Source organism: Anolis sagrei, chromosome 6, assembly GCF_037176765.1.
Source record: "Anolis sagrei isolate rAnoSag1 chromosome 6, rAnoSag1.mat, whole genome shotgun sequence".
In the NCBI taxonomy this organism is placed as follows: Eukaryota; Metazoa; Chordata; class Lepidosauria; order Squamata; family Dactyloidae; genus Anolis; species Anolis sagrei.
In genome coordinates, this window is record NC_090026.1 from 84,928,963 (window position 1) to 84,956,538 (window position 27,576).

The 27,576-nt window shown below is 39.4% G+C and overlaps 2 protein-coding genes across 7 annotated transcripts in view; one reads left to right on the forward strand and one right to left on the reverse strand.

The window, feature by feature from the left end:
* Positions 1-17,370, forward strand: part of TOP2B (DNA topoisomerase II beta) — a 59,774-nt gene extending 42,404 nt beyond the window's left edge. The window contains exons 29-37 of the mRNA XM_067470229.1: positions 1,265-1,462; positions 3,799-3,943; positions 5,222-5,383; positions 8,876-9,092; positions 9,662-9,741; positions 11,572-11,682; positions 13,647-13,769; positions 16,371-16,468; positions 16,886-17,370. Coding sequence (XP_067326330.1) covers positions 1,265-1,462; positions 3,799-3,943; positions 5,222-5,383; positions 8,876-9,092; positions 9,662-9,741; positions 11,572-11,682; positions 13,647-13,769; positions 16,371-16,468; positions 16,886-17,047 — 1,296 coding nt within the window. The 3' untranslated portion in view covers positions 17,048-17,370. The remainder of the gene's footprint in view (positions 1-1,264; positions 1,463-3,798; positions 3,944-5,221; positions 5,384-8,875; positions 9,093-9,661; positions 9,742-11,571; positions 11,683-13,646; positions 13,770-16,370; positions 16,469-16,885) is intronic.
* A 51-nt stretch (positions 17,371-17,421) lies between these two features.
* Positions 17,422-27,576, reverse strand: part of RARB (retinoic acid receptor beta) — a 416,875-nt gene continuing 406,720 nt past the window's right edge. For all 6 annotated transcript variants that reach the window (XM_060781909.2, XM_060781904.2, XM_060781906.2 and 3 more), the window contains 2 exons: positions 24,544-24,702; positions 17,422-18,884 (listed from right to left, as the gene is read on the reverse strand). In XM_060781909.2, the coding sequence (XP_060637892.2) occupies positions 18,685-18,884; positions 24,544-24,702 (359 nt within the window). In that variant the 3' untranslated portion in view covers positions 17,422-18,684. The remainder of the gene's footprint in view (positions 18,885-24,543; positions 24,703-27,576) is intronic.

Below are 27,576 nucleotides of genomic sequence, written 5' to 3' on the forward strand. Positions count from 1 at the left end.
ACTTCCTTAAAAGTGTTACATTGAAGAAAAGGCTTGAATTCTGGAGGCTTCTATAGCTTATAGAGCCTATAGTATTTTTGTTGGCTTCCAGATTAAGTGTGTTGTGCTTCAGCATCTATGGTTTCACACTTTCTGCCAAGCTTTTCTATATATTCGAGCTCTTACTCTGCAGTTGACAGACTGAATAGTGTATCTTTGTCAAAGGCGTTACCTGGGTGCCTTTCCTCCTTTATGAGAGGAATATTTATGTTTGTTTCTTCTTAAAAATGATGAGAAGGTGCAGATGTCTTTATTAGGTTAATGACAAAAGTGTGTGTGTGGTAAAACAAAAGATTTTCAAGTGGTATGATGCAGATATACTTACAATCAGAGAGACCACCCTGAGTCCCCACGAGGAGATAGGGTCGGATATAAATAAATTATTATTATTATTATTATTATTATTATTATTATTATTATACTGCTGGGATGCATGAGGCTTGTTCCATTATGAATTATGACCTTATATTTCACCATGGTATCTCTTGTTTTCACCTCCAAGGGGTTTTTAGTAGCCTAGTAAAGAATTCAGTATAGCATTAAAGGGACCTTCTAGAATGCCACATAATCCAGAATTTTATGTCAGATAATCCTCATCTGCTTTGAACTGGATTTTTTGAGTCTATACTGCCATATAATCCATTCAAAGCAGATAATCCAAAGTTTATATAGCTGTATAGAAAGGGCCTTGTAACCTATCGTAATTGTGCTACTTTATGGATAATAATGAGACAGTGTGTTTCTCATGTTAAACTAGATTTAGAAGTACTCGGTCTTTAGGAGTTAGCCCCATGGATTTAGTATAATTTACTCCTAGATGTGGTAAAGGATTCCCCTGACATTAAGTCTAGTCGTGTCCCACTCTGGGGGATGGTGCTTATCTCCATTTCTAAGCCGAGGAGCCAGTGTTGTTCGTAGACACCCCCTAGGTCATGTATGCATGGAGTACTGGTACCTTCCCTCTGGAGCAGTACCTATTGATCAACTCACATTTGCATATTTTCACATGCTAGGTTGGCAGAAGCTGGGGCTAACTGCGGGAGTTCACTCCACTCCCTGGATTTGAACCGCCGACCTTTTGGTCAGCAAGTTCAGCTGTGCTACCGAGGGTTCACCATAAGGATATCCATGTTTAAAATTATAAAATGTGTATAGGATTTTTGTATACAGCACCTCTGACTTCAGAAGCTTTTTACATTGTCCTTTCATCTTTATGTATTATTAGAAAGTAGAAGCTCAGGAAAGAGAGGATGTCCTTGCAGGAATGGTTGGCAAACCTATAAAAGGCAAAGTTGGTAAACCCAAAATGAAGAAACTTCATTTAGAAGAGACGATGCCATCACCTTTTGGCAGGAGAATAGTCCCACAGATTACTTCTGCTATGAAAGCGGACGCCAGCAAGAAACTGCTTAAAAAAAAGAAGGCAAGTTGTTCTAATTTGTTCATCTTATGTGCTTGGTCATAATATCTTGCATTTGCTTGACTGTACAACTTACTTCCTGTGTTTTTATAATCAAAATAGTTCAGTTCACAATGTGAAAAGGAAACAACAAAAACAAACCAGTACAACAAGGAAGGAAATACCTTAAAATACCCTTGCAAGTGTTTTAATGTTTGAGTAGAGTGAATAACTAAATTACAAGGGCAAGACTCTTCCACTTTTTGGGATATGTAGTATAGTCACTTTTTTGGACATTTTGAGCTATATGGTTACTCTGTAGGCAGCAAGGCTCAGTGTCTGGTCATCTGCTGGGAGGATGCAGAAAAAAGCTACAGAAAGCTCTTATGGGAGGAAGTGATTCTTGAGTTAACCCAGCCTTGGAATCTTTAATGTGTTTAAATTTCAAACCAGGAGTTGGAAGTTAGAAACTTTTAAGCAGCCATTGCATCTGGAAAAAGATTGGCATGACTCCCTGTATTAGAGCAGCTGGACTCTTAAGCCAATTGACATTTCTGGATTTCCAGGCCTGCTTCAGGCACATTGGAAGTAATTTAACTTGGAAATTAGCTACTATCTTTCCTGTTGTGACACACGTTCACATCCCTGAAGCATTTAGGCATTTTAAATAACCTTTATTCCATGCACTTTATTTTAGTTCATTTATGAGCTGCTTTGATTCCCATTTGATATAAAGACTGTGGGGTAATTTCAAAAAGGAGAAAGCATTTAAAAATGGTCAAGCAGCAACAGCAGCAGTTTGGCAGGTCAGAAGCTTCTTGGGCCAGCAGTAGAGAAAATGACCTTCAGCAGTTTCATGAGCAGAGTCAAGCTTTAAAAGTTCTTAAAAAAACCTTTATTTAAATAACTACATATCTATAGGAAAATTAGGGCTTCCCTATTTATCTCTCTGGAGCAGACATCTTATCTCTCTCCATGCTCACAGGAGAAGAGCAAAAATGGAGGATGGGGACTTAACATGTTGCTGAAATTTGAAACAAGTATAACTCTGACAAACAGGAGTAGGAGGAGAGAAGAAAGAGTGAGAGTAGAGAGACAGGCAGACAGCTAGGAAAATGGGGGAGGGCTTTCCCTACCAGCTAACTCAACTGCCTATCTGTTTCCATCATGAGGACTATAAACTTGTGCAATATGTGATTGAGTTCCAACACAGACAGGATATAACTTAAATGCATACATACATAACATTATGTAACAATATTTGAAACATTTTCTGTTCCTGTATTATTCCTGTTTAATTATGCCATACTTTGAATGTAGTTGTTGTACTCCAGAAACTTCATTTTAGGAGCTGCTACAAACTATTATCATGTCTCCATTTATTTGCACTATATTCTAATAAAACAATTTCCAAGTAAAGATCTTCAATTTATTTGAATTGTTGGGGAGAAAAAACAAAACCCTCGCTGGATAGGTACGTGATTTATAGTTCCGCAAGTCCTCCCTATGCTGCACATGGGACTGATTGTCTCAAGGCAAGCAGTTAGATCAAACCTAAACACTGCAGAGTCTTATATCTGTAGTTAGCAGAGATTTACAGCACAGCCTCTGTCTTTGTTCCCCGCTCACTGTTTGAATAAGACACTTTAACTCTGGCTTTCATTCAAACTCGCACTGGAGGCTTTAATCTTGACACATTGCTTTTGAACAGCTATTTACATATCAGGATCCCCTGATCTGCTATTGGTATATGTGAAGATATACTCACAGCAACAATAGAGTGAGACGCAATGATAGTGACGAGAGATCTGCATGGCGAGAGATCCTCATGGCAAGAGAGAGCGCAATTGTCTGCCACTTACTTTTAAACCCATAGGCTTTTCATCAGCAGACAGAGACAATAGTGAATTATGTAGCCCTTGTCATGCCTGTCACCTGGTCATGACTCAGCTTCTTTTCCTGTCCCTCTAGTGCCACATCACCACTTGCTTAATCCTTTCAGTGGGATGTGCTGTGATCACATGTCTATTAGAACTGTATTTTCCCAATAGTAATAAACAATGGAGTTAACAAACAATGCATTTCTATCTAACAGAGCATTATCTGCCTAACATTAATATGATATTTAAACATCCCTCCATACACTTTATATAATCTTCAATGAGCATTACTGTTCAGCAGCTTTGACAGTGGGAGAGTTTGAGATTTATGCAGCACTTAACGTTTTATACTTTTTTTTAGTTTTGTTAAATGAAGTTTTCCTGAAGGCCATGACTTGAGTTGAGTTTATTTCTCAGTTTGCATCCCTTTTTAACCACAACATTAACTTTGGTTACTTTGTTTTTTATTTTAATTTCTAGGGAGACCTCGATACTATAGCAATAAAAATGGAATTTGATGAGGAATTTGGTGTGCCCCCGGTAGAAGGTTCTGGGGAAGACACGCTGAATGCCTCTGTCCCAGTGATTAAGACCACTAAACCTAAGAGAGAAAAGAAGGATCCTGGTAAGTAAACAGCAAGTGACCTCAAATTTTACAAAGAACCATCAGCTTATTCCATGAATAGCAGGGTAGTTCACATTAAAAGATAAATATAAAAATGTGCCTTGCTCAGATTTGGATATTCTTAAAAGAAAACTATAATCTATATGCACATTCAGCATGTAGAATTTATTGCAGTTCTAACTTTGCGAATGCAATTAGCTCTGCTAAAAAAAGTCTAAAAGATGTGAGAAACCCCAAGGGGACTTTAGGGAGGCCTGTATCTTCTACCCATATTTTCTTGAGCTGATGTGATGTTTACAGTTTAGTCTTCAGTCTTGGCACAGTTTGCCCCCCAATGACTTTGTTGGGACTCACCTTCACCCATCTGCAGGTTCTCCTGGATTGGTAAAGGGACCATATGGCAGAAGTTTAGGCCTAAACAGTTTGTTTAGAATGTGGCTTGACTTGCGCCACATCCTCTTAGGTCAGGAAAGGTGGCTGTTCATTCATAGGTGAGCACTCGTGGCTGAGTGTGATTGTCTTCCAAGGGTAGAGTCTTGGTGGTGGGTCTGTAAATGATAGTAGGGACCTATTCTGGATCCACATGGTCTTTCACTATGAGGACATAGATTTCCAGATTGAATGCGGTCATGTCAATGGTTTGCTTGATACGCTTTCCTCTAAGAAAGTCACCCTGCCCTGAAGCAGAGGAGTGGCGAAGGAAACACTTCTTTTAATCCACGTGCCTTCCCATTTCAGTAAAGGTTTTGGGAGACAAAATGTGGCTGGAAATTTTGCATTTATCAGTGATTGTAGATAACAGATGGATGGACAGATCAGATGAACAGTTGGCCTCCATATTTGCAGATTTGATTATTCAGAGATTTTATTAAAGTTTTCTCCTTAAGAATCGCTAGGCTCTACAGTGCAACTCCATGGTCAACTTCTCGAGGTACTCCAGTTATAATCCATTAGAAATAAATTATAGAGTCATGCTGGAGAAACCAAGTATTCCTAGAGAGGTGTTATGTCAGGTTACAAAAATAGCAATTCTGTTTCACTGTCCAACACACATTTTTGTGCTTCAAATATTAGACCTGTTTCTGGGTGTATTTGACTCACTGATTCCAAACATGGCACCGGCTTTCACCTGTTAGCTCTAGTTTTTGAGATGCAGAACATTGCCATCTGCCAGTCTTCAGGTGCTGGATAAGGGTTCATATGACTTAATAAAAATATTAAGGTAACTATGTTATAAAAGATGCTTTTTACAATACTTGAAACTTAATTGTGTTTTAGCTACGAGAGTGAGAAGAACACCATCTACCACCCCAAAGTCCAGTACAAAAAAAATAAAGAAACGAAATCCATGGTCAGATGATGAATCTAAGTCTGAAAGTGACTTGGAGGAAAATGAACCTGTGATTATTCCAAGAGATTCGTTGCTTAGAAGAGCTGCAGGTAATAAAGGGATTTTAAAAAACACTTTAAAACATGCTTTAAACTTTAATGCTGTGAATGAACCAGATTTAGAAAATATGGCTGAGATCCTACATTGTCAATGTAACTACAAAAGAGCTCCATCATAGTTATATCTGATGATGGCTCCCCTCCAAAAACCTACCCTTTCAACCTGGCAGAAGTTTTTCCCCCCAAAACACTGGAGATCCAGATGTTGTAAAATGTCTTTTAAATATTGATCTTAGACATTGGTGTCATGCTAGTTCAGCTCCAAAACTGGAAGGTTTTAGAAACCATGTAATGTATAGCAGCAAACGCTGAAGCAGTAAAACCTGTTTTGCTGGAAAACATGCTTCTAAGGAAGAATATTTGATTTATTTATCATGTCAGAAGCGAATTGAGGGTACAGTCATAATGTATTTAAAAACACACAGTTAAAAACTTGGCATTATACTAAATGTCATTTGACCAGTAGCTGGCCACTTGGCATTATATTACATTTCTTTTTACCACAAGCTGGCTGCTTCGAATGCTTCTGGTGTTGCTGTAAGAAGGTCCTCCATTGTGCATGTGACAGGGATCAGGTTGCATTGTAGTAGTTTGCTCTTCTTCACACTTACATGTCATGGACTCAACTTTGTAGCCCCATTTCTTAAGGTTGACTCTGCATCTCGTGGTGCCAAAGTGCAGTCTGTTCAGTGCCTTCCAAGTCACCCAGTTGTCTGTGTGCCCAAGAAAGAGTCTCTCATTTGGTATCAGCCATGGCTTGAGGTTTCAGGTTTTAGCCTGCCACTTTTGGATTCTCACTTGCTGAGATGTTCCTGCAAGCATCTCCCTGGATCTTTGAAAGCTATTTCTTGATTTAAGCCATTGCCGTGCTGGTTGCTATCAGAACAGAGGATGGGCTGGAGATGTCACTGCCTTGGTGCTTTCATTATTGGCTGCTACTGCCAGCTAGACAGTATAATTTCTCCAATGATGTGGGGTGTAAACATCCTGTGATAATGCGGCATGTTTCATTAAGAGCCACATCCACTGTTTTAGCGTGGTGAGATGTATTCCACACTGGGAATGCGTATTCAGCAGCAGAGTAGCGAAGCGCAAGGACAGAGGACTTTACTGTGACTGATTGTGATCTCCAGGTTGTGCCAGTCAGCTTTCATTTGATACTATTTCTATCACACACTTTTTGCTTAGTAGTCAAGCAGTGCTTTTTAAAAGTCAGAGCACGGTCCAAGATGACGCCCAGGTATTTGGGTGTGCTGCAATGCTTCAGTGGGATTCCTTTCCAGGTAATCCTCAGAGCTCAAGATGTTTGTCTGTTCTTAAGGTGAAAAGCGCACGTCTGCATTTTAGATGGATTAGGAATCACCTGGTTTTCCCTGTAATAGGCAGTAAGAGCACCTAATGCTTCGGAGAGCTTTTGTTCAACCATTTCAAAGCTTCCTGCTGGGGTGGTGATGGCGCAATTGTCAGCATAGATGAAACCCTCCATCCCTTCTCGCAGTGGCTGATCATTGCAATGAATCAAAGTGATTTTAATCTATGCAGTGAATCTGATTTGGGTACCATTTTATGCTATCTTTGATTCTGAGAATCCTAAACCCCATTTTAGCCACCAATCTCATGTTTTTGTTTATTTTTATTATTAATTTAAATATCTGAATCTTGATTTCTGAGACAATTTCCGTATGCTCAGACTATATTAACAGGGTATAAATGCCAGGAAGGTCATAGTAGTAGAAATAATAATCATCAGCATAAAAGCACACTTGATATCAAGAGATTTCAAAAGCTTGTATAAGTAAAGAAATCCTTATTATCTAAAAATAGGGAGACCGCAAGATAAACTGGTCTAGTATAATAAACTGATTTGATTTGAGTTTTTTCTTCACCAGAATAATCCTTGTGCCCTATACAAAAAATCCCCAGTTCATACTGGCAGCCAGTAAGATTCACTTAAAAGAGGAAAATTGCATAATATTAGTTTGAATGTAATTTATCAAGCTGGTTGAAAGTGGAGGCAGATCTTCTTAGGAGAGTAAATGGCCCATTTGTGTATATTTTAAGTTGGCTTATGCTAAAACCTGACTGATTAATAAGAAAGTGCAGTCGCTTGTATTTGGCTTAAGAGTTAAATCCTTCTGTTGGTTAGAGACTATCCAGCTTGATCAGTTCACCTAAACAAAGATATTGTCATAACCATAAGACATTGGTTATGATATGCCATACAGGACTGTGTAGTGGGCATGGCACTGACAAATGAACACAGAACTGTGTAGTGACCAAAGGTTTTATTGGCATGCAATAAAGGTCAATTGCCTATGTTCTGTGGGAAAGGAAGTAAAAGGTATTCCAGGCACTGGGGATCAGAGATCAATGTGTTTTATGACCCTGGGTACAATTAGTGTATGTACCTTATATATATATTGGGCCTCAGAGTAACATTTTTTAGTCTGAACAATAAATATTTTGGTATTGGCATAGCTTCTGTGTTGTGTTTATGAGAACCCTTTGAAATAAAGCATCTCTCAATAGAAACATATCTGGTGCAAAAAGGAACCTGGGCAGAATAGAGAGAGAACTAGTGTGTATGTGTTTTGTGTGAGATCTTCATAGTACTGCTTGTGCTGCTGTGGTTTTATATATTTTTATAGATTTAATTGGATTTTTTTAATACTAAAGATATTTAATACTGTTTTAAATATATGGCCTTGATTATGGTTGCTGATAGCAATAGTGATTGTAATATTTTAAAAATGTTTTAATGTATTCAGTTTTTATCTTAATTTTAATCTAAATGTTTAATTGTACATTGTTTTTAAGGCATTGAATTGTTACCTATCTGTAAGCAACCTTGAGTCCTTTTCAGAGTTGAGAAAGGTGGGATATAAATATAATCAATAAAGAAATAAATAATAAATTAATATTTGTATATTTGTATATTTCAAATTGTATTGTAATGATTTAATGTTAGTTACCTTAAGTCTCCTTGTGGAGAGAAAAAGCAAGATAATAATAATAATAATAATAATAATAATAATAATAATAGCAGGACCACTGGATCTAGATATTTTTCCCTACAGAACTCTCAAATGTTTCCACTCCTTATAGTCCTCTGTAAATTTATTTTACAGTCTTTTGCTTGGAGTGCCTGACTCCGTTCTGCCAAGGTGGATTTGTTGAGTTTTGTATGTGCCTTCACCAAAATACGACTTCATCACCTTCTGTAAAATAGATCGCAGCGTAATTTATATCTTCAGTGAGTGTAGAGTGTAAGCACATCTTTATGGTTGCCACTTAATCTTTTTCAATTATAAAGGAGGAAATAAGATGTTATTTTTCATCTTTACTTATATTGTCGGTATGTCCAGAGCTCATTGTCTTAGGACACGTGGGAATATCTTCCCCATGATTGTCATTTTCATATTGGGAAATGTACAGCATGAAACCTAACGCACAAATGTTGACACGGATCATTTCTTTTCACAGCTGAAAGGCCCAAGTACACCTTTGACTTTTCAGAAGAAGAAGATGCTGATGGTGATGGTGATGATGATGAAGATGCCAATGAAAATAATGATCTAGATGACCTGAAATTAAAAACATCTCCAATCAATAATGACAGAGAAGATGAATTTGTGCCCTCAGATGGCCTTGAAAAGGATGAATATGACTTTTCTCCCGTCAAATCAAAACCTTCTCCAGAGTCAGTATAGCAACTTTGGGATTATATTTTGCTTAGTATCTGGCGAGCAATGCAGAGTTTTCACTGATACCAAAAGGGAAAATGGTAACACTGAAAGGGGTGGACCATATATATTAAGTGTCAGAATACCTCCCATATTTCTAAAAAATCAGAGGACGGGATTATTTACCTCTTAACACCTGATCCGTCCTGCATAGAGTACCTCATTCTACCATGTTAATCAGTTAAAATCCCAGGATACATAGCTTGAAACTTATGTCTCCTCTGCTCTCCAGTCTGTAAGCATTAATTAATAGTTTTACTCAGTAGGCTGGGCATCAAGAGCACAAAGCGGGATGTCTCCATAAGTGAGCTGTGCCCCATCAGCTTTGCACAATATCTTTCCAGGTCCTGCTTGTATTGAGATGTGTATAAGCAAAAATTGGGACTGTGGTGCTCCAGTGTGCATAACTGATGAACTGCATTTGAGTGGTCTTTTGTATGGTTGTGCAGAGATATTGTCTTTCTAAGTGCAGCTAATGCTTTCAGCAAACGTAAAACATATTTTCAATGTCATTTTTTACAAATAGGAAGGTTTCTCCAGAGAAAACCAGTCAAGACTTTGGCCACCTGTTTGCATTTCCTTCTTATTCTCGGAAAGCAAATATCGGTAAGTACACAAGTTACGGTAGCCAGCATTTCAACTAGATAAGTAAGGATGGCATTGAACTGGATCCAAAGTATCTAACCTGCTTTATATCCTAACTAGCTTAGGTACTTGGTAATGCCTGGGTTAGGTCTTTTGTAATGATATTTATTAGAAATAGTCATCTGGTTTTGGATGTTAGAAATAAATTGGGCTCTCTGGATGATGTTGGATACAAAGGTCTTTGGATGTGGGTGACCTGCAACTCCTATCAGGCTCGATCAGTCTCTCCCCTCACCCTGACAGTAATTTAAGTTGGTCGTGATAGGTATGCATGCCAGGTTTGATCCAGATTCATTGACAGTGTGGTTCACAGTGCTCTTTTATTGTGAGTGAACTACAACTCACATTGTCTAGGGTCAATTTCCCCGAAACCCCACCAGTACTTAAAATTGGTCATGATGGGTAGGTGTGTCAAGTTTAGTTCAGATCCATCTGTGGTGGAGTTCCTAGTGGTCTCTGAATGTGGGTGAACCGCAACTCCCATCATCCTGGGTAACCCCCTGTGAAGAAGCGCTAATCCCACTAAATGCCACCAAAATTATGTGAGGAAGTATTAATCTTCTTTAATGCCACCAATATTCTGTGAGGAACCTTCTTTTAAATATCAATTAAGCTGCCACCAATATGTTTAGAGACGCTGGTTTGAGATACATGCTTCTGATGTTACAATTCTACAAACTCCTTCTTAGTGAAGTGCTTATACTACTCCAGAGTTCCCTATTGTGAATATCCACACTGTTTGCCCTATACTCGGAACAAACCACTGATCACCAGTCTTTCCTTACTGGCAATCCTGAAAACCCCCTCTGTTAGATTCTTTTAACCTAAGCAATCTAACAAGGTAACACCTTCAGCTCTCTTGCTGAAGAAATATTCACAAATTCTAAGAACTACTGAATTCTCACAGCTTCCCAACACTCTGAACCTTTTCCCCGGGTCTCATCCACCGGACTAAACTACTTTCCCCAGAGTCCTTTCTTGACTCTGCTATTTCCCAGAGCCCTTAACTGGCTCTGCTCTTCTCCGGGTCTCATCCACCGGACTGAAGCTTAACTGCCACTTTCAAACCTTTTTCTCCTTAAGCTCCGCCCACCTCCTCTGCTGCCTTGTCTTGTCACCATGGCAACCTATCCCTCACAGCTAGGCCATGGCAATAAATGTAATACATAAATACAGATTCAACACAGTACATTAAACACTCTATAATAAACATTATAAATACAGTTTAAACACATTATAAATAACACTTTATAATGAACACATCTCTACACCCCCCCCCCCAAAAAAAACCTGCCAGTATTATCTGTTTGTCATATTGGGTATGTTTGCCAAGTTTGGTTTAGATCTTTCATTGGCAGGGTTCACGGTGCTCTTTGTATGTGTATTATTACTCCCATCATCCTGTGTCATTGTCCCAAAACCTGCCAGTTCTTAAAGTTGGTCTTGGAGGTGGGGGTGGGGGTTGAATCCCAAGTTTGGTCCAGATCTGTTGTTGGCAGGAGTCACAGGGTTTTCTGGATGTGAGAGTCATCTTGGAAAAAAGATAGATAAATAGATAGATAGATAGATAGACAGATAGATATTTTCAATTATTATTATTATTATTACTTATGATAACAATAATGATTAGTTTGCTGATGTCTGGGTTTGGTCATTTGTAATGTTATTTATTACAAGTACTCATTGTTTGGTTTTGGATATTATGAATGGTCTGATTAGATATTCATACATGTGTTCCTAAGTTTCATTTCAGTATGGGAACTGACATATTAAATACTTTGTGTTGTTTAGATACATCAAAGTTTGACAGTGACGAGGAAGATTCAGCTCCCGTTTTCTCATCCTCCTTTTCCCAGAAACAAACGGAGAAACCCTCAAGTAAACCTGTAGTCCCTAAAAAAGGCAAGTGTTTTGATCCCCCCCCCCCATTATCGTACTCCTGTTAAATGTTGTCTAGTGGCCCTATATAACTAATATACACATTACTGGCCATAATCATGTGTAGAGTAGAGCTCATAATTGTTCGCAGGGCTGATAAGCAAGATAATCTCCAACGTTTTTCATTTTGTGTGAACATGTGTCCAGAAAACAGAAGTGACATTGGCATTGGCATTGGCTCAGTGGACTATTTGTTTGCTTATTAGCATTTTTCTTTGTGTAGGTGTCTGTCCTTGTTTGTTTCTTTTTGTCTTTTTATTTTGTTGTCTGCAGTAGGCCTTTAGTAGTAGGATAGTATTAGTAGTGGTTAGAATCTAGATAAGGAGTTCTTTTCAAAAGAAATTTGTGCAATTTGTGCAAACATGCTTTTGTTTTTGTGTGCTTTTTTATCTTTAAAAACATTATTTAAAAAACTGAATGGATGAGTGGCAGGATATTTCTGCATTTGAAGACACAAGAGACGACCGGATCAGTTATAAACTTGATGCACTTTAATGAAAAATGTTTTCATAGTTACACAGAGTTACACTCAAATAAAATCTATGTCTTGCAGATTAACACTTATCAGAAAGAGCACAAAATCAATATCCCGTATTATATTTCATTAGTTCTATCATATTTTCCTAAAATTAAGGCTGGGTCTTATATTAATTTTTGCGTCTAAGATATGTTAGAGCTTATTTTCAAGGGATGTCTAATTTTTTTCATGTACAACAATCCACATTTATTAATGTACAAAAATCTATGTTTACTCAAATAAATATACAATCATGTCATCTTCTGAACCGTCATAATATTATATCAATAATATTTATTTATAATTAATTATATATTAATATAGTTTTATAATTCAGTATGTCTGATGTTCTTAATTGGGGCTTTATTTTTGGAGTAGGGCTTACATTACGAGCATGCTGAAAAATCATGTTAGGGCTTCTATTCTGATTAGGTTTTATTTTCAGGGGAACACAGTAATAAGGCTGTGTAGCTACCTTCTTTTTAAAGAATGGTGCAATATACATGCAGTTTAGTGAAAGGAATACCGCCTTCATAATAATAGCACCACCATTTTTAGGCAGCATTTTTGTGTTCCTTGTATAATAGTTGCAGAGCTGTTTTGGGCTGATGCTCTTTTCCTTTCTTCTTTCTCTGAAGGCAAAGCAGTTTACAAAATCTGAAAAAGAGTTCTTTGGAGAAAGGGGGAAAGATTTGGGTTCTAGAGACCTTAATTTCACATTTGTTTTTTAAAAACTGTCTTACCTCAGAGGAAGGAGGGAAGAATGGAGCTCCAGAGACCTCTATTTTATAGTTATGATAAACTTGCTTTCAGGGAGGGCGGGAGGATGGGAGGACAGAAGGGAGAATGGCCCTAATGGCTCTGCAGTTAGAAACAAAAACAAAAACTGAGCTGTTTGTTTGAGGCTGGATCATCCGTCGTCCTCCTTTCCTTTCAGAGGTAAGGCATTTTTTTTAAAAAAACAAACAAACCTAGAAACTGGAGAATCAAAGGTGTTTTTTTTCCTCGCGTAATAGTCACACCCCCTTTTCTAGATGAAAAAAGAGGAAAGCGTGAGTTATGTGATGAAATACGGTTTTTCTGTTTTTTCTCCCCAGCAGCCATCTACATGCATGTTTTAGGAGTTTCCCCATGTCATTGTAGCCGATTTCCACAGGAAAGATTATTCTGGGGCTCAATAGAGCCATGTTTTATTGTTTCACTACTCAACCCCAGTAGCCAATATTAAAAGTGAAATATCTGCCCAGATATGGGCTGCAAGCACTGAATGTCCATTTACCATTACTTGTTTACGTTGATGTATAGAGATAATAAGAAAGGGCTCTGTTGAGTTTTCATATTAGTGATGCTACTCTCAGGAAAGAAAGTTGATTGATTATAGAAATATGATATTTATTGATTATACTTGCAGCAAAATTACCATCAGAAACCCCGCCAAAGCCGAAAAAAACCCCTAAACCCAAGAAGGCAGAAACAATAAACTCTGATTCAGAATCAGAATTTGGTCTTCCAAAGAAGATTGTGACTCCCAAAGGTAAGAGTTGTGGCATTACTATGAATACATGAGGTTTATGTAACTGTGAATACAGAGGTTTCCACAATTGAATTTCATGTTACAATGCAGTTCAATTAGATGATTGCTCTTGTGTGGAAACAGGGTATGGAAAGAAAAAGAGTTGGGTTTTTTTTTTTTTGGTCCTACTTTAAAGAATAATGTCGATTTTCATTATTGAGATACTGTCCAGTAACAACTATTTTTTTGGCCGTTTACTGCTAAAGTAGAAGAATACGATATGAAAATATGTGAAAACAAAACATAAAACAAATTGAAAGACCAGTGGCATACAACCAACACCAGAGAACAGCAGATCTAAAAAGTCTTAAACATATAAATTTAAGACTAAAAACCCTAGAAAAATAGAAGGGTCCTCACTTTCTACTGAAAATGACATAATAGAAGTGCCAAGCAAATAGTGTTCCATAAGTTTGGTGTCTTCATTGAGGAGACCCATTACTTCCTTTGAAGATATTTTCAGGAAACTTTGTCATAGGACTTTAAAGGTTAATTGAATAGAGTCCAAAAAATAAACGGGAAACCAATATAGATGCCAAAAACATAGGAATGTACCAGGAATCTTGATGCCTTCTTTTGGACCAGATGAAGTTTCCTTATCATCAGAAGCAAACCCAAATACAGTGTTCCCTTGCTGTTTCGCTGTTCGCTTACCACAAACTTGCTGTTTTGTGGTTAAGGTTTAGAATTAATATTGATGTGGGGAATCTTGAGCCGGTAGATCGGCCAGGGCTGGTTTCCCCATCTCGCCTCCAGCAGCCTTTGTAGCACTGCCCTGGGCCTCCATGGCTACCAGGGGGAGATGGGGAAGCTGGCCCTGGAAGATCTACTGGTTGGATCAGCCAGGGCCGGCTTCCCCACCTCACCCCAGCAGCCATTGAGCCCTGCGGATGCCCTGGGCAGCCCTGCAGAGGCTGCTGAGGCGAAGTGGGGAAGCTGGCCCTAGCCGATCCAGGGGCAGGACAGGGCCTGCCGCCAGTTGGCCAGCTGGCCAAGTGGCGAGAGATTTCCCGCTGCACAGGGGGCTTCTGGGAAGAAGCCCCCTGCAAGCAGCATGGCCAACAGGAGGGCGCCCACTGCCGCAATGGCCCTTGCCCGGTAAGTTGGGCAAGGCATTTCTTATATATCATCCCTACATCGCGGTTGTTCACTTATCGCGGGTGGTCCTGGAACGTAACTCCCACGATAAGTGAAGGGTACACTGTATATTGCATACTGCAATATTGCAAATAACAGATTATTGCATTGCGGATAACCACAGGATTGCAGAATATTTGTATCATAACTCCCATCAGCCCTAGTCCTGATATCTAATGATAAGAAATACAGGAGTTGCATTTGGGAGGCATATAAAGTGACATGGTGGGCGGGATTTGGCCTGCAGGCCTTGAGTTTGACACATATGTCCTAACTATTTATGTGTACCTAGATTGAGCCAGTATATAAGTCCCCATCCAATTGCTTTCCACGCCCAGACACTAATCCTGAACATTCAGTGTAATACATGGGAGTAAGATTTGTGTAATGCCTTCTAGGGAGGTCTTTGTTTCCTGTCTCAATAGTTTGTGTGCTTTGCTGCTGTGGATATAACAGAATTTCCTTTTTCACATTAGCAGCATTAAAAGGATTTGTAGAGTTGTTTTGTGAATTTGATGAAAAATATTTTAGAGCGTAACAAATGTGTGAATTATAGGAAAGTGAGGCAGGCATATGGAAAGGAAGGTAGGCATTCAGTCAAATCAACGTTTACTTTTCTTGCTGCGAATGTAGCCTTAATATGAAAGCCTGCGCACAAATGCAAAAGGATAAAAAGTTGTAATAACTTAAGTCAGGATTCTGGATTAAAATAGGACCATACTCATGTTTCTTTACAAAAAAAGGTGTAATGTCCAGGATTTTATTATAGCGATGGCTATAAATAGCTAACAAAAACAAGGGAGCATTTCATGTAGCTGTTGGTTGGCCTAGTAATGAAAGGATTACTGCATCCACAGCATTTTGGTTCAAAAAATGAGATGCCTGTGAAACGAAACATGATTTGAGTTTCATAGTGAAAGTCTTGTTTGATGGTTGAAGATACTGACCCACTAAAATGGTAGCATTCCCTTTCAGTTTGCACCAATACAAAGAGCTGATAGCTGAAGATTTGGTCTTGGAAGTTTCTTGAAGAAATAAAGAGTTAATTATGGTGTGCTCCGTCTTATTGCCTCTTCTTTCTGACTTACTTCAGTGTAAATCAAGAATCTTTAACTGAAAAGTTGCTTATGTCTTGTTTCAGTGTAGAGCAGGTGTGGGCAAACTTTGGCCCTCCAGGTGTTTTGGATTTCATCTGCCAGAAATTCCAGCCAGCTTACTGGCTGTTAGGAATTGTGAGAGTTGAAGTCCAAAACACTTGGAGGGCAGAAGTTTACCTATCCCTGGCTCTTTCTGTATGTAAAAAAATAAATGTACAATTCTTGTAAAGAGTTGCCTATCAAATACTTCCAATTGCATCACATTTTTCTCAAAGCTATAAATAAACTTTTAGAGATAATAATAATTCCCTTCTATTATATTTAGTAGGAAAAGGCAGGGGAGCGAAGAAAAGGAAAGCATCTGGTTCTGAAAACGAAGGTGAATATAATCCTGGGAAGAAAACTCCCAAGGCACCGGCAAGCAAGGTAATATCTTGATAGCCGCCCCCCCCCCCTTTACACTTTTATGCCAAATATAATACTAAGTACATTGTAACTTGTTGTTTAGTTGTTATTTTGTTAATTAAATTAAATTAGGTTGTGTTATATTGTCAGATGTATTTATTTTGACGCAATTGTCTGGCAATTGAATGTTTGCCTTATATGTTGGAAACCACCTGAGTCCCTTCGGGGGAGATAGGGCAGTACACAAATAAAGATGATGATGGGGATGGTGATGATGAGTGGGTGAAGGTGGATGTTATTTTTTGTCTTTATTTTGTTTTTTGTTTTATTTACCTGTGTTTTGAAACATGAATTTTGTAGAATGGTCACTGCAGTCAATCAAGGCAGCATATGTGAGATTTTCTTTGCTTATAACTTTTTTAAATCTGTTTCAAACAGAAAATGAAGAAAGCTTCCTTTGAACCCGACTCGGATGTAGACATCTTCCCCTCAGACTTTACCTCTGAAGCTGCTTCCACGCCACGAACGGGTCGGGCTCGAAAAGAAGTGAAATATTTTGCAGAGTCTGATGACGACGACGATTTTGCTATGTTTAATTAATTAAGTGCCCAAGGAGCACCCAAACTTCCCACAAAATACCTTACGTTGTCCTTTTTGTCCCTTTCTGTCGCAGACTTTTTGTACATTTGACTTATTTTATGTGATGATGTAATTGATGGTTTTTATTATCGTGTGTAGGCATTTTAACATTTTGTTCTGACACCTACAGTTTTAATGCTCTTTTTTACTCATTGAAATGTCATGTATTTGTCTGATGACCGGCTTGTAGAAATGTTCTAGAAAGCTGTGCAAAAGCACACATTTTAACTGTCAAACCTGCTTTTTGAAATGAAGTTTAAACATTAAAAAAAATTATAAAACTGTTTCCTTGTGTCGTGGAGGCTTGTAGGAACGAAACTTCTTTTGACACGGGGTTAAAATAAATATATTTTTTAATTCTTTGCCAGGAGATTTCCATGGAAAAAGGTAAACAGTATATGAACATAGAAAGCATTGTTAAACAATCTCAATGTACAAACAGAGCCAGTGAAAGTACATCACAGACTTGCTAGAATATATATATAAAAAAAATCCACTAGTGCTTTTAAATGAAACCTAAGAAACGGACACTTTTAAAAAACGGTAACCACTCTACCACATTTTCCACTCTGTTGTATGGTGATTAATTAACAAAGTCATTGAGGCAGGTGCCCTCCTCTGCTTTTGGGTCTCCTTCCAGTGTCGGAGTGGAGAGGAGGATTGTGGGCCGGAGAAAGGGTCGTCTCTCCAGAGTCGCTTTTCACTAGTGTCACCAACTCAGAGGTAGTGATTATGCCCGATCATCATGATCCCATGAAGGTTTTTCCCCCCAATAGCTTGTGAACCAATAAACAAAATAGTACATTGTAACACTGGAAAGTGTTTCTGCCTTGAAGGCTAAAACCGAAGTAAAATCTTTTTTAGTATTTTTAAATGCAGAGAGGTCAACCAAGTAGTAAACCCCTTTTGTAACTCTTAAAGTGACATTAACAGCGGGACAAATTACATCCAAATAACTGATCTGGCAGTTACACTTACACAGAAGCTTCTTCTGCTAGTGCAGCAAATTTCTTTGTATCTTTTTGCTGGAAAAGAAGGAAATACAAACCGAGGCCAATTAAAAAAAAAAGAGCAGCAACAAGATTTCACCCTAACTAAATCAGAACATCCTTAGAACTTTATAAGCTGTCCATTTCATAAACAAGATGCCTGGGTTGTTTAATGTATGCCAAAAAAAAAAAAAAAAAGAGTGGGAAAGCACCGAACATCCAGTATAGAAAGTACAGGCCCATATATTTGTATGTACAAGTCATTAGAGAAGAACAGCCACTGTTTTTTAATCACTTGTTTCGAGATCGGTCTTGTCACCTTGCAGTCGGGGGAGGATGTTCAGAAGTTAAAAAAAACCTGAAGCTTAGCTAGTTTTTTTGTTTCATGAAATAGCTGGTTTAGTGTTTCGACAGTTTGTGGTTTCTACTTAAGCTGCAAGGCATTTGCATGTGTGTATAATATACCTATCACAGATACATATGGAAAGTTCTTGGTCCTTGTTGCATTTTAATGGCTGTGTTAAGTCCAAAAAGCAAGCAGCACTAACAACAATTCTTGCCTGTCGTCCCTGTCCAGAGCAGGTTGGGAATGTCACACTGGAGTCTATCTTATTGCACCAGTGGGGACTGACTGGCATGACTGGTATTATCCACTGAGCTTGGGGAGATGCTGGGGCTGTGGTCTGCCGTTGTCCCGGTTGAGCTTGGGGTCAAGGGCTCATGCCCTTCAGAGTTCTCCAACATTTCCTGGATAAGAGGTGGCATGGATCCAGGGATTTCCAATTTCAGAGTAATGACACGTTCAGCACCTTTTAAAGACAGAAAATGACATTATTACCTACTGCAATCAGGTATTCTAATGAGCACACAGATACCTCCCACAAGACAAGGAACTCAGTCCACATTTGTTTTGTTATTTTATTTTATTGAGCGAACTATATATATGCATCAGGGTTGCTAAAGGGAGGCAAGCCCTTTCTAGAATCTGAAGTATGTCAAATAGCAGATCCCTGTCATGCTGTAGAGCACTGCTTCTTAAACTGTGGGTCCTACACTCCAAATGGATCCTCTTTGCACAATGTTGCAGTCCTAAAAAAATTAGTAACTGAAAGATTTTTGAATGTTGTCTAGTGGCTGAGACATTTACATGAATCGGTTGTGCATCATCGACAGTGCACCCTGCAGAAGATGCTTCACCTGTACTTCATAAAAAGAAAAACCTGTTTAGCAAACTTTGCAAATGCTGATTTGTTATCAGTGAATATTTTATTTTTCAACCCCATTTTATATACCTATATATCCAGCGTCTCGTAAAAATTTCTCAGGCCAAAAGGAGTTCTGAATGGAAAAGTTGAAGCCCTGCTTGCTTTAAGTATAGAATTACAGTGCAAACATTAAACACTGAAAGCTAATGTGCTGAAACTCTTTTGTAGCCTTCGAACACAAACTTATTTTCATGTCTGAGAAGCATCATAATGCTTAGCTGCAGAAAAACATGCTCTGCATTAACAACAGGCCTTTGATCTCTGATATTGCTGTTTTTAAATTGTTTTAAATTGTTTTAAAATTGTGTTCGATTTTAGCCTGTTCTTGTAAGCCGCTCCGAGCCCCAGGGGAGTGGCGGCATATAAGTTTGAATAATAAATAAATAAATAAATTATTAGAGATTTCACCTTCAAAATACTAAAGAGGGCTTTATGCAATGAATAGTCAGCTGTGCTCTTACAAATTATTTATATGATATCCCCGTATTTTAATGAGTGAAGGAGAGCGACAATTCTAGAGATCCCAGGATGGATAGCTGTAACGTTTCAATTGCTCAATTCCTATTTCTATGATATCTCTGTTTGACAATAAACAGAAATGAATACAGCTGAAAAATCAACTTCAAAGGAACCCTGCACTGGGAGGGAAGAAACTCCTGGCATGACAGAGAAAATGGGAAAGAAAACAAGATGTAGTTTGGGACCCTGGCTCATGAGCATATCAGAATTCAAATGCAGGAAAAAAAGATTCCACCTAAACATTAGGAAAAAAAACTTCCTGATGGTAAGACCTGTTCTGCAGTGGAGTATGTGGTCTCAAAGATTAGTGGTCTCCTCTGGAGGTTTTTAAGCAGAAGCTCGATAATGTATTGTTGAAGGCTTTCATGGCTGGAATCACTGGGTTGTTATGAGTTTTCTGGGCTATATGGTCATGTTCGAGAAGCATTCTCTCCTGACATTTTTCCTGCATCGATTGCAGGCATCCTCAGAGGTTGAGAGGTCTGTGGAAACTAGGAAATCCTCCCAACAAAGAATTCCCCCAGGCAGTAAGAAGCCAGTCCTTGAAACTGCTAGGCCATTAAATGCTAATCAAGGTGGCCAATTGAAACATCTACACTTACTTCCAACAGACAAGAGTTTTTTCTTTCACCCTGGACATTGCACAGATATATAAACCCCATTTTCCTAGTTTCCAACAAACCCCACAACCTCTGAGGATGCCTGCCATAGATGCAGGCGAAACGTCAGGAGAGAATGCTTCTAGAACATGGCCATACAGCCCGGAAAACTCACAACAACCCAGAAGCTGGATAGTCATCCATTGGGAGTGCTTTGATTCTGTGTTCCTCCATAGCAGGGGGTTGGACTGGATGGTCCTTGGGGTCTCTTCCAACTCTATGATTCTGTTATATGTGAATACATGGAATTTGGTCTGAATGACCTCTAATGCTTCACCTACAATTATGTGAAGAATTAGACGTGTTCAAAGTCAAGAAGAAAACACTGTTTGACAACTGATATTGCTCTTTACAAAGAAAACAGTAATAGTGAATTTTTACTCATCCAATTTTGTGAGAAACAGTAAATGTTTGAATTAAGTGGAAGAGATATTAGACAGAAAAATCCCATGAGCTTAATGAATTGGCTGCTAATTTAGTTGTGCAGAGTGATTCATTGTTTCTCATTGTGTACACAGGTTTTGAAGTTTATCCTCTTAAGACAGTCTCCGAGGAGGTGTTGGAGAACAAGGATTCATAAGAGCACATTGTAGAATCCCACAGATACCCTGCAGGCACATTCAGACAGTGAAGATCAATAATATTGCCCTTCTGTGGCATCCTATGACTTACTTCTCTAAACAATTGTGACACTTGAGGGGAATCTTATAATTTGTTTTTGCAATTTGCCATCACATTGACTTTGATTTATGTGAGCCCTATGAATGAGAGGCCTCCAAGACCTGCAGTCATTAACCACTCTCTTCAGATGTCTTAAAGGGAGACTTATTTCTTGTAAACCAAAAATAAGAAAAAATTAAGGTGTTCTCAGGTAAACAGCATGAAACCAGACAACTACCACATATTGAGAATTCATTGTCTTGCAACATCTTTAATTAATGCAAGTGGAAATACATTGGGTTGCTGTGAATCTTCCGGGCTGTATGGCCATGTTCCAGAAGCATTCTCTCCTGATGTTTGGCCCACATCTGTGGCAGGCATCCTCAGAGGTTGTGAGGTCTGTTGGAAACTAGTCAAGCGGGGCTTATATATCTGTGGAATGTCCAGGGTGGGAGAAAGAACTCTTGTCTGCCTGAGGCAAGTGTGAATGTTGCAATTGGCCAGGAAAATACATTCTGGAATCGTTTTAAGGGGTGGGGAGGAGATTGTGTCCTCTGGGAAAACTCACGAAAAAATCTTGTAGTAAGTGGAACAAGCTTTATTTAGCAAAAAAGTGTTTGTGATTTGCAATGGACTGCAGCCCACAGGTGAAGCCTCTGCCAAATAAAAACTTTACATTTTGAAGGTGTTACAATAGGCTTTGTTACTTTTCCTGACAAACATTTATTTGCTTCCAAGGAAATACAAACTATCTACCTGTTTGGTCCCAATACAATGAAATGTGCTTAATTGTCAGGACCTGTGTGGATATTGGTAATTTGGTAGTCTAAAGATTTCAGTCACAGTCGAGTGCCCGAAAGACAACTTTGGGTGATTTAGCTTTGCGACTGTGGTCTAATCATCACAACTTTCTTGCCAGGCAAGTATGTGAATTGTGAGCTCTCAGCATTTGCTAAAGAAGCATGGAGCATCTTCTTGGTATTTTATGCACATATATCCTCCCTTACATATAGAGTTGCACTATTTTTACTACTGCACTGTGCCAATATCGACTTCACAGCTGTGTCAATAGAGAGCTGAAAGTATAATTACTACACATGAGAGCACATGTTCTTGGATGGTTGGTGCAGAAAAACTCACCAGTGCCTTCAATGTACCATTTGACTCACTGGAATTGCAAGAAGAGCAAACACATTTGCAGATAAAAGGATGCAGCTGGCTTCTCTATGTAAGGTTTTCAGAGAATGGAGTAGTAGTGCAACTCCATGGGCATAGATTTATACAACACAAGCATGCCAGGTTTTAGAAGAGCTCCAGACCTATAAGGGCCTATTCCATAGTTGTATGTGCCTTCACGTCGCCTGTTGAATCATAGAATCATAGAGTTGGAAGAGACCTCATGGGCCATCCAGTCCAACCCCCTGCCAAAAGCAGGAAAATCAAATTCAAAGCACCCCCAGCAGATGGCCGTCCAGTCTCTGTTTAAAAGCCTCCATAGAAGGAGCCTCCACCACACTTTGGGGCAGAGAGTTCCACTGCTGAACAGCTCTCACTGTTAGAAAGTTCTTCCTAATGTTCAGGCGGAATTCTCCTTTCCTGTAGTTTGAAGCCATTGCTCCGTGTCCTAGTCTCCAGGACAGAAGGAAATAAGCTTGCTTCCTCCTCCCTGTGGCTTCCCCTCACATATTTATACATGACTATCATGTCTCCTCTCAGTCTTCTCTTCTGCAGGCTAAGCATGCCCAGCTCTTTAAGCCACTCCCCATAGGGCTTGTTCTCCAGACCCTTGATCATTTTGTTGACACTTGTTGACTTATGATGACTCCATGAATTTCACAGGCAAGGGTTTTTTTAGGCAAGGAATACTCAGAGGTGGTTTTGCCAGTTCCTTCCTCTGAAATATAACCCACAGCACTTGGTATTTGTTGGCAGACTGCCCAACAGTACTAATTAAGGACTTCATTACATTAGAGCATCTATCTGCTATAATTTGGTTGCTGCCTCCAGCAGAATTCTGAGGTTTGCAGTTTAGTGAGGTCCAGGACCTCTCTGGCTGAGTAGTTTAACCTCCCCCGCCCCCCAAGGAAAACTACAAAACCCAGAATTGTGCAGTAGGCAGCAACCAACTAGGGTGATGAAGTCCTAGGGCTCATCCTGCTTAGCTTCCATGATCAGCCAGAATTGTGTGCCTCTGGAATATTTTGACTCATTCCATGACTATGTGCGGAATAATAATTATTGCCTGGATGTGTGTTGCGCATGACTCCAAGGAAAGCTCATCAAGGGGTTTCTTGGCAAGAGTTTTTCAGAAGAGTTCGCCTTTGCCTTCCTCTGAGGCTGAGAAAGTATGACTCGCTCAAGGACACTCAATGGTTTTTCTAAGCACAGATTCAAATTGTGGTCCCCAAAGTCTAATATCCAAATCATTACACCCCACTGGCTCTAACTACTTGAGCACAACTAGCAATTTCGCCTTTGTATGCTGCCTTCTACATTGCAGTGGAAACTACAAACTTTTCTCAACTGGAAAATCTTGTTCATGAAATTAATCTTCATAAAAATCAGGAACCTTATAGATGTTAGATGGCAGCTCCCAACATTCCTAACTATGCTATTTACGATCTCATCACACAGATGACCTCCCCCCACCTCCGATGCCATTTCGCCAGTCTCTGTCGCAAAACAGCAGGAATGTGGGGTGACTCTGTCACCCTGTGCATGGCTCCTGAGTGGCACCGTTTCCCCATCACACAGGGGACATGGTGCCAAAGCAGTGCTGAAATGCGCGGACTCTATTGGTGCCAGCACAACACAGGAGCCGTCCCATGTTAGGAGGGAAGTGTCCTATGAAGTTTCCACTATGATTTGGGGTGAAGCTTCAACAGGAAGTCCAGCAAGGTCATGTGATGTGCAACATGCCCATCAGTTGCTGGACTGTTTAGCATCCTAGGACGCTAAAAAAGGTACGATAGTCTGATGAGAGTTGCCATCCTATGAAATTGAGGAGGTCACACCCCTTGTCCAGTCTTCATTTTCAGTTAACCACTTGGATTATGAATTTTCAATACTTTATATGCTCTGCACGTCTACCCTAATCCTGTATAAATTTAAGACTGAGCACATAAGCAGGTGCATCCCATCACTCAATTCTTCACCACAGGAACAAAAGACTCTTAGGTAAATTAGATTTGGGAATTATAATAATACAATTTTTCTAACAAGTTAAATTACTTGGTGGGAAAGTGAGCTTTCAGCCTTTATTTCATTTCAAGAAAATATGACGTGCTGTTTTCCATCTGTTTGCTTAGAAAACAAACACAAATACTAAACACTGCATGGAAGGAGACTAACTGCTCGTAACATACCTTTGGCGCTGATACTGCGTAGATCTGTGATTTTCATTAAGATCTTTGGAAACATATGAGGTTTGTTGGGTCTTCTCTTTCTGATGTATATTTTCAGTGCCTCCAGCAGTGGCTCCTGTAGTTCATCCACTTTTGTGGGTTCTTCAAGATCCTGACGGTCTGGACAAACACACAAAATTAGTTAAAATAATTATTTTGGACTTGTCTTCAGTTGTGATTACCAAATGCTACTTTTATCACCCTATTTTTCCTTCTTCCCTCGGGCTTCCATAATCCAAATCCAACCTAATTCTGAAGTTGTTCTTAAACTATAAATTGAAATTTCTTGCATTTCTTTCTCAATTGTTTTCACTATCAAATACATTTTTTTCTTTAGAGACCACTGACTAAGTATTATTCACCATTTTAAATCTGGAATATGAGAAAACCAGCAGGTTAATAGTCAATAGTACGATATATTGTTTTATTTAAAGAGTGTTTTTTTTATAACTCAATTTTGGACCTCTGCTATTGCCTAGGTCTGCCAGCAGGTGTCAGCAAACCACTGAAATAAAGGAAGAGCGTTTTTTTTTATTATTCCTGAGGACTTACAAATCCATCAAAGACCCAGAATTGCCACTAATGCTTCCTGTTTAACATATCTCCTATCAGACGGTGCCTCAAGCAATATGTGAGGCCAATAGAAACGTCTTGTTCAAATTAAAGCTCTTTAGAATTGAGAGGCCGGATTTCTGAAATGTTGGTCATCCCACAATTTTCTGACTCTTTCTAAAGTGGGATTTTCGATTGTCTCTACCACTGTATTATCAATATTTCAACATGATATGCAGCTATTTCAGGCTTCTTTCAAAATCTCTTGGTACAACTATAGTACAGAGACAGAAGGCTGGATGAGAAATGCAAAATTTTGTCCTGGATTGAGAGATTCTGCAAAATGTATTCCTTCTGTTGCCTGATTTACAGTAGCATCAATGGATCTACACTTGCGAAATATACTGGGGATGATTCCTCTGTGTTGAAGCATGCAAGGAATCTGTGTGTGTGTGAGAGAGAGAGAGTCAACTGTAAAATAAGATCATCGAATCATAGAATCAAAGAGTTGGAAGAGACCTCATGGGCCATCCAGTCCATCCCCCTGCCAAGAAGCAGGAATACTGCATTCAAATCACCCCTGACAGATGGCCATCCAGTCTCTGTTTAAAAGCTTCCAAAGAAGGATCCTCCACCACACTCCGGGGCAGAGAGTTCCACTGCTGAATGGCTCTCACAGTCAGGAAGTTCTTCCTCATGTTCAGATGGAATCTCCTTTCTTGAAGTTTGAAGCCATTGTTCCGCGTCCTAGTCTCCAAGGAAGCAGAAAACAAGCTTGCTCCCTCCTCCCTGTGGCTTCCTCTCACATATTTATACATGGCTATCATATCTCCTCTCAACCTGCATGAAGCTGATTGGTCGGGCAATGCCAGTGGAGCAGGCTGAACCTAGGACTTTTGGTTACTGTTACATTTTTGTTCAAGCTTGAGCTATGCAGGTGCACAGAGAGAAGATGAGAAAAGCAGAGAGATACAGAGTCTGGAGTGTGCTCTCGCTTCATGAGCTGCTGAAGGAGTTGATCCACATGGAAAAAGAAACACTATTTTAAATTGCTCATAAAAGGACACTACTTGTTCTTTACTGTTCACCTGTGTGGCATATTTTCTTTTGCTGGCAAGACAGTGTATGGACTGATCAAACATGGTTTATTTTACATTATGCCACGCTCTTCTCCCTTCTTCAGCTGCCCTGTCACTTCAGATGAGGATAGACAGCAAGGAGACCACTGCAACACAGAGGATGGGAGGGAATAGTAAATACCATCCCATGTTCCCAGGTTGCCTGAGCCCAGGAAATGAGATCTCAGTGAGAATAGTTGTGTTTCGTTCTGTTCTGGAACCGACCCAACTGTTCAGATGGGCCCAAAGTTGGAGAATAATTCAAATTCTGGGCCAGAGTTCAAACAATCCCTAACATTGGTTAAAGTGGGGCAAGGCTGCATTAAGGTTACTGCAGATCATCTTTATGTGGTATTTGGCTGCCATCGAATTGATCTGGGCACATTCTGACCTAGGAGGTCAGTGAAGATGTGCTCTAAGATGTGGCTGAAGGGAGACAAGCTATGAGCATGATCAAATACAGACTGAAATTCCTTCAGAGCTTTTCACTCTGGGGTTGAGGACTGTGAAAAAAGGGTAATTCAGTGCCACCCTTGTATCCTAGGCAATCTTTATACAGAATTGGAAAAACAGTTTGTACAAGTTTTGTAAAGCAGCTATGAACTATTTCTGCAACTAGATCTATTTGGACAATATGATGGTTTTAGCAACATGAAATAAATGGACAATGTTTTTTTTTTTCCCGTGGCTGGAGCGATTTGAAAAACTGCACGTCACTTCTGGTGTTAGAGAATTGGACGTCAGCAAGGTCGTTGCCCAGGGGATGCCTGGATGTTTTACCATCCTGTGGGAGACTTCTCTCATGTCACTGCACGAGAAGCTGGAGCTGACAGACAGGAGCTCATCCCGCTCCCCGGATTCGAACTCCGGATTCTCTCCGCCAACCTTTTGGTTAGCAGTCCAAAACCCGTTGCGCCTCTGGTGGCTCCTCTATGGACAATGTTAAGACGTACTGTTATTTCTCTGTTTGACCTAATGACAATTTGGCAAGCTAACTAGAGGTCTAAAGACTCTTAATCCATACCCTTTTTATTAAAAGCAGATCATATAGGTATGAAAATCTAGACATCAGAGATGACTAATGCCCTTTTCAAGGCTTGTGCGGTCTCCACTGCTCTGAAGTAGTGTTTTGAAGAAATTGGACTTGATCCTTATGATCTCTTAACCATTGCCAAGTTTCTCCTCTGCAAGATGTTGGAAAAGGCGGTGATGTCTCAATCCAAGGTATTGATTTCCTGGATCCATTCCAGTCTTACTTTGGATTTGGAACAGAAACAACAGACTTATATCAGCATGTAAAGTGCAAGGGAAATGCAACTGTGTT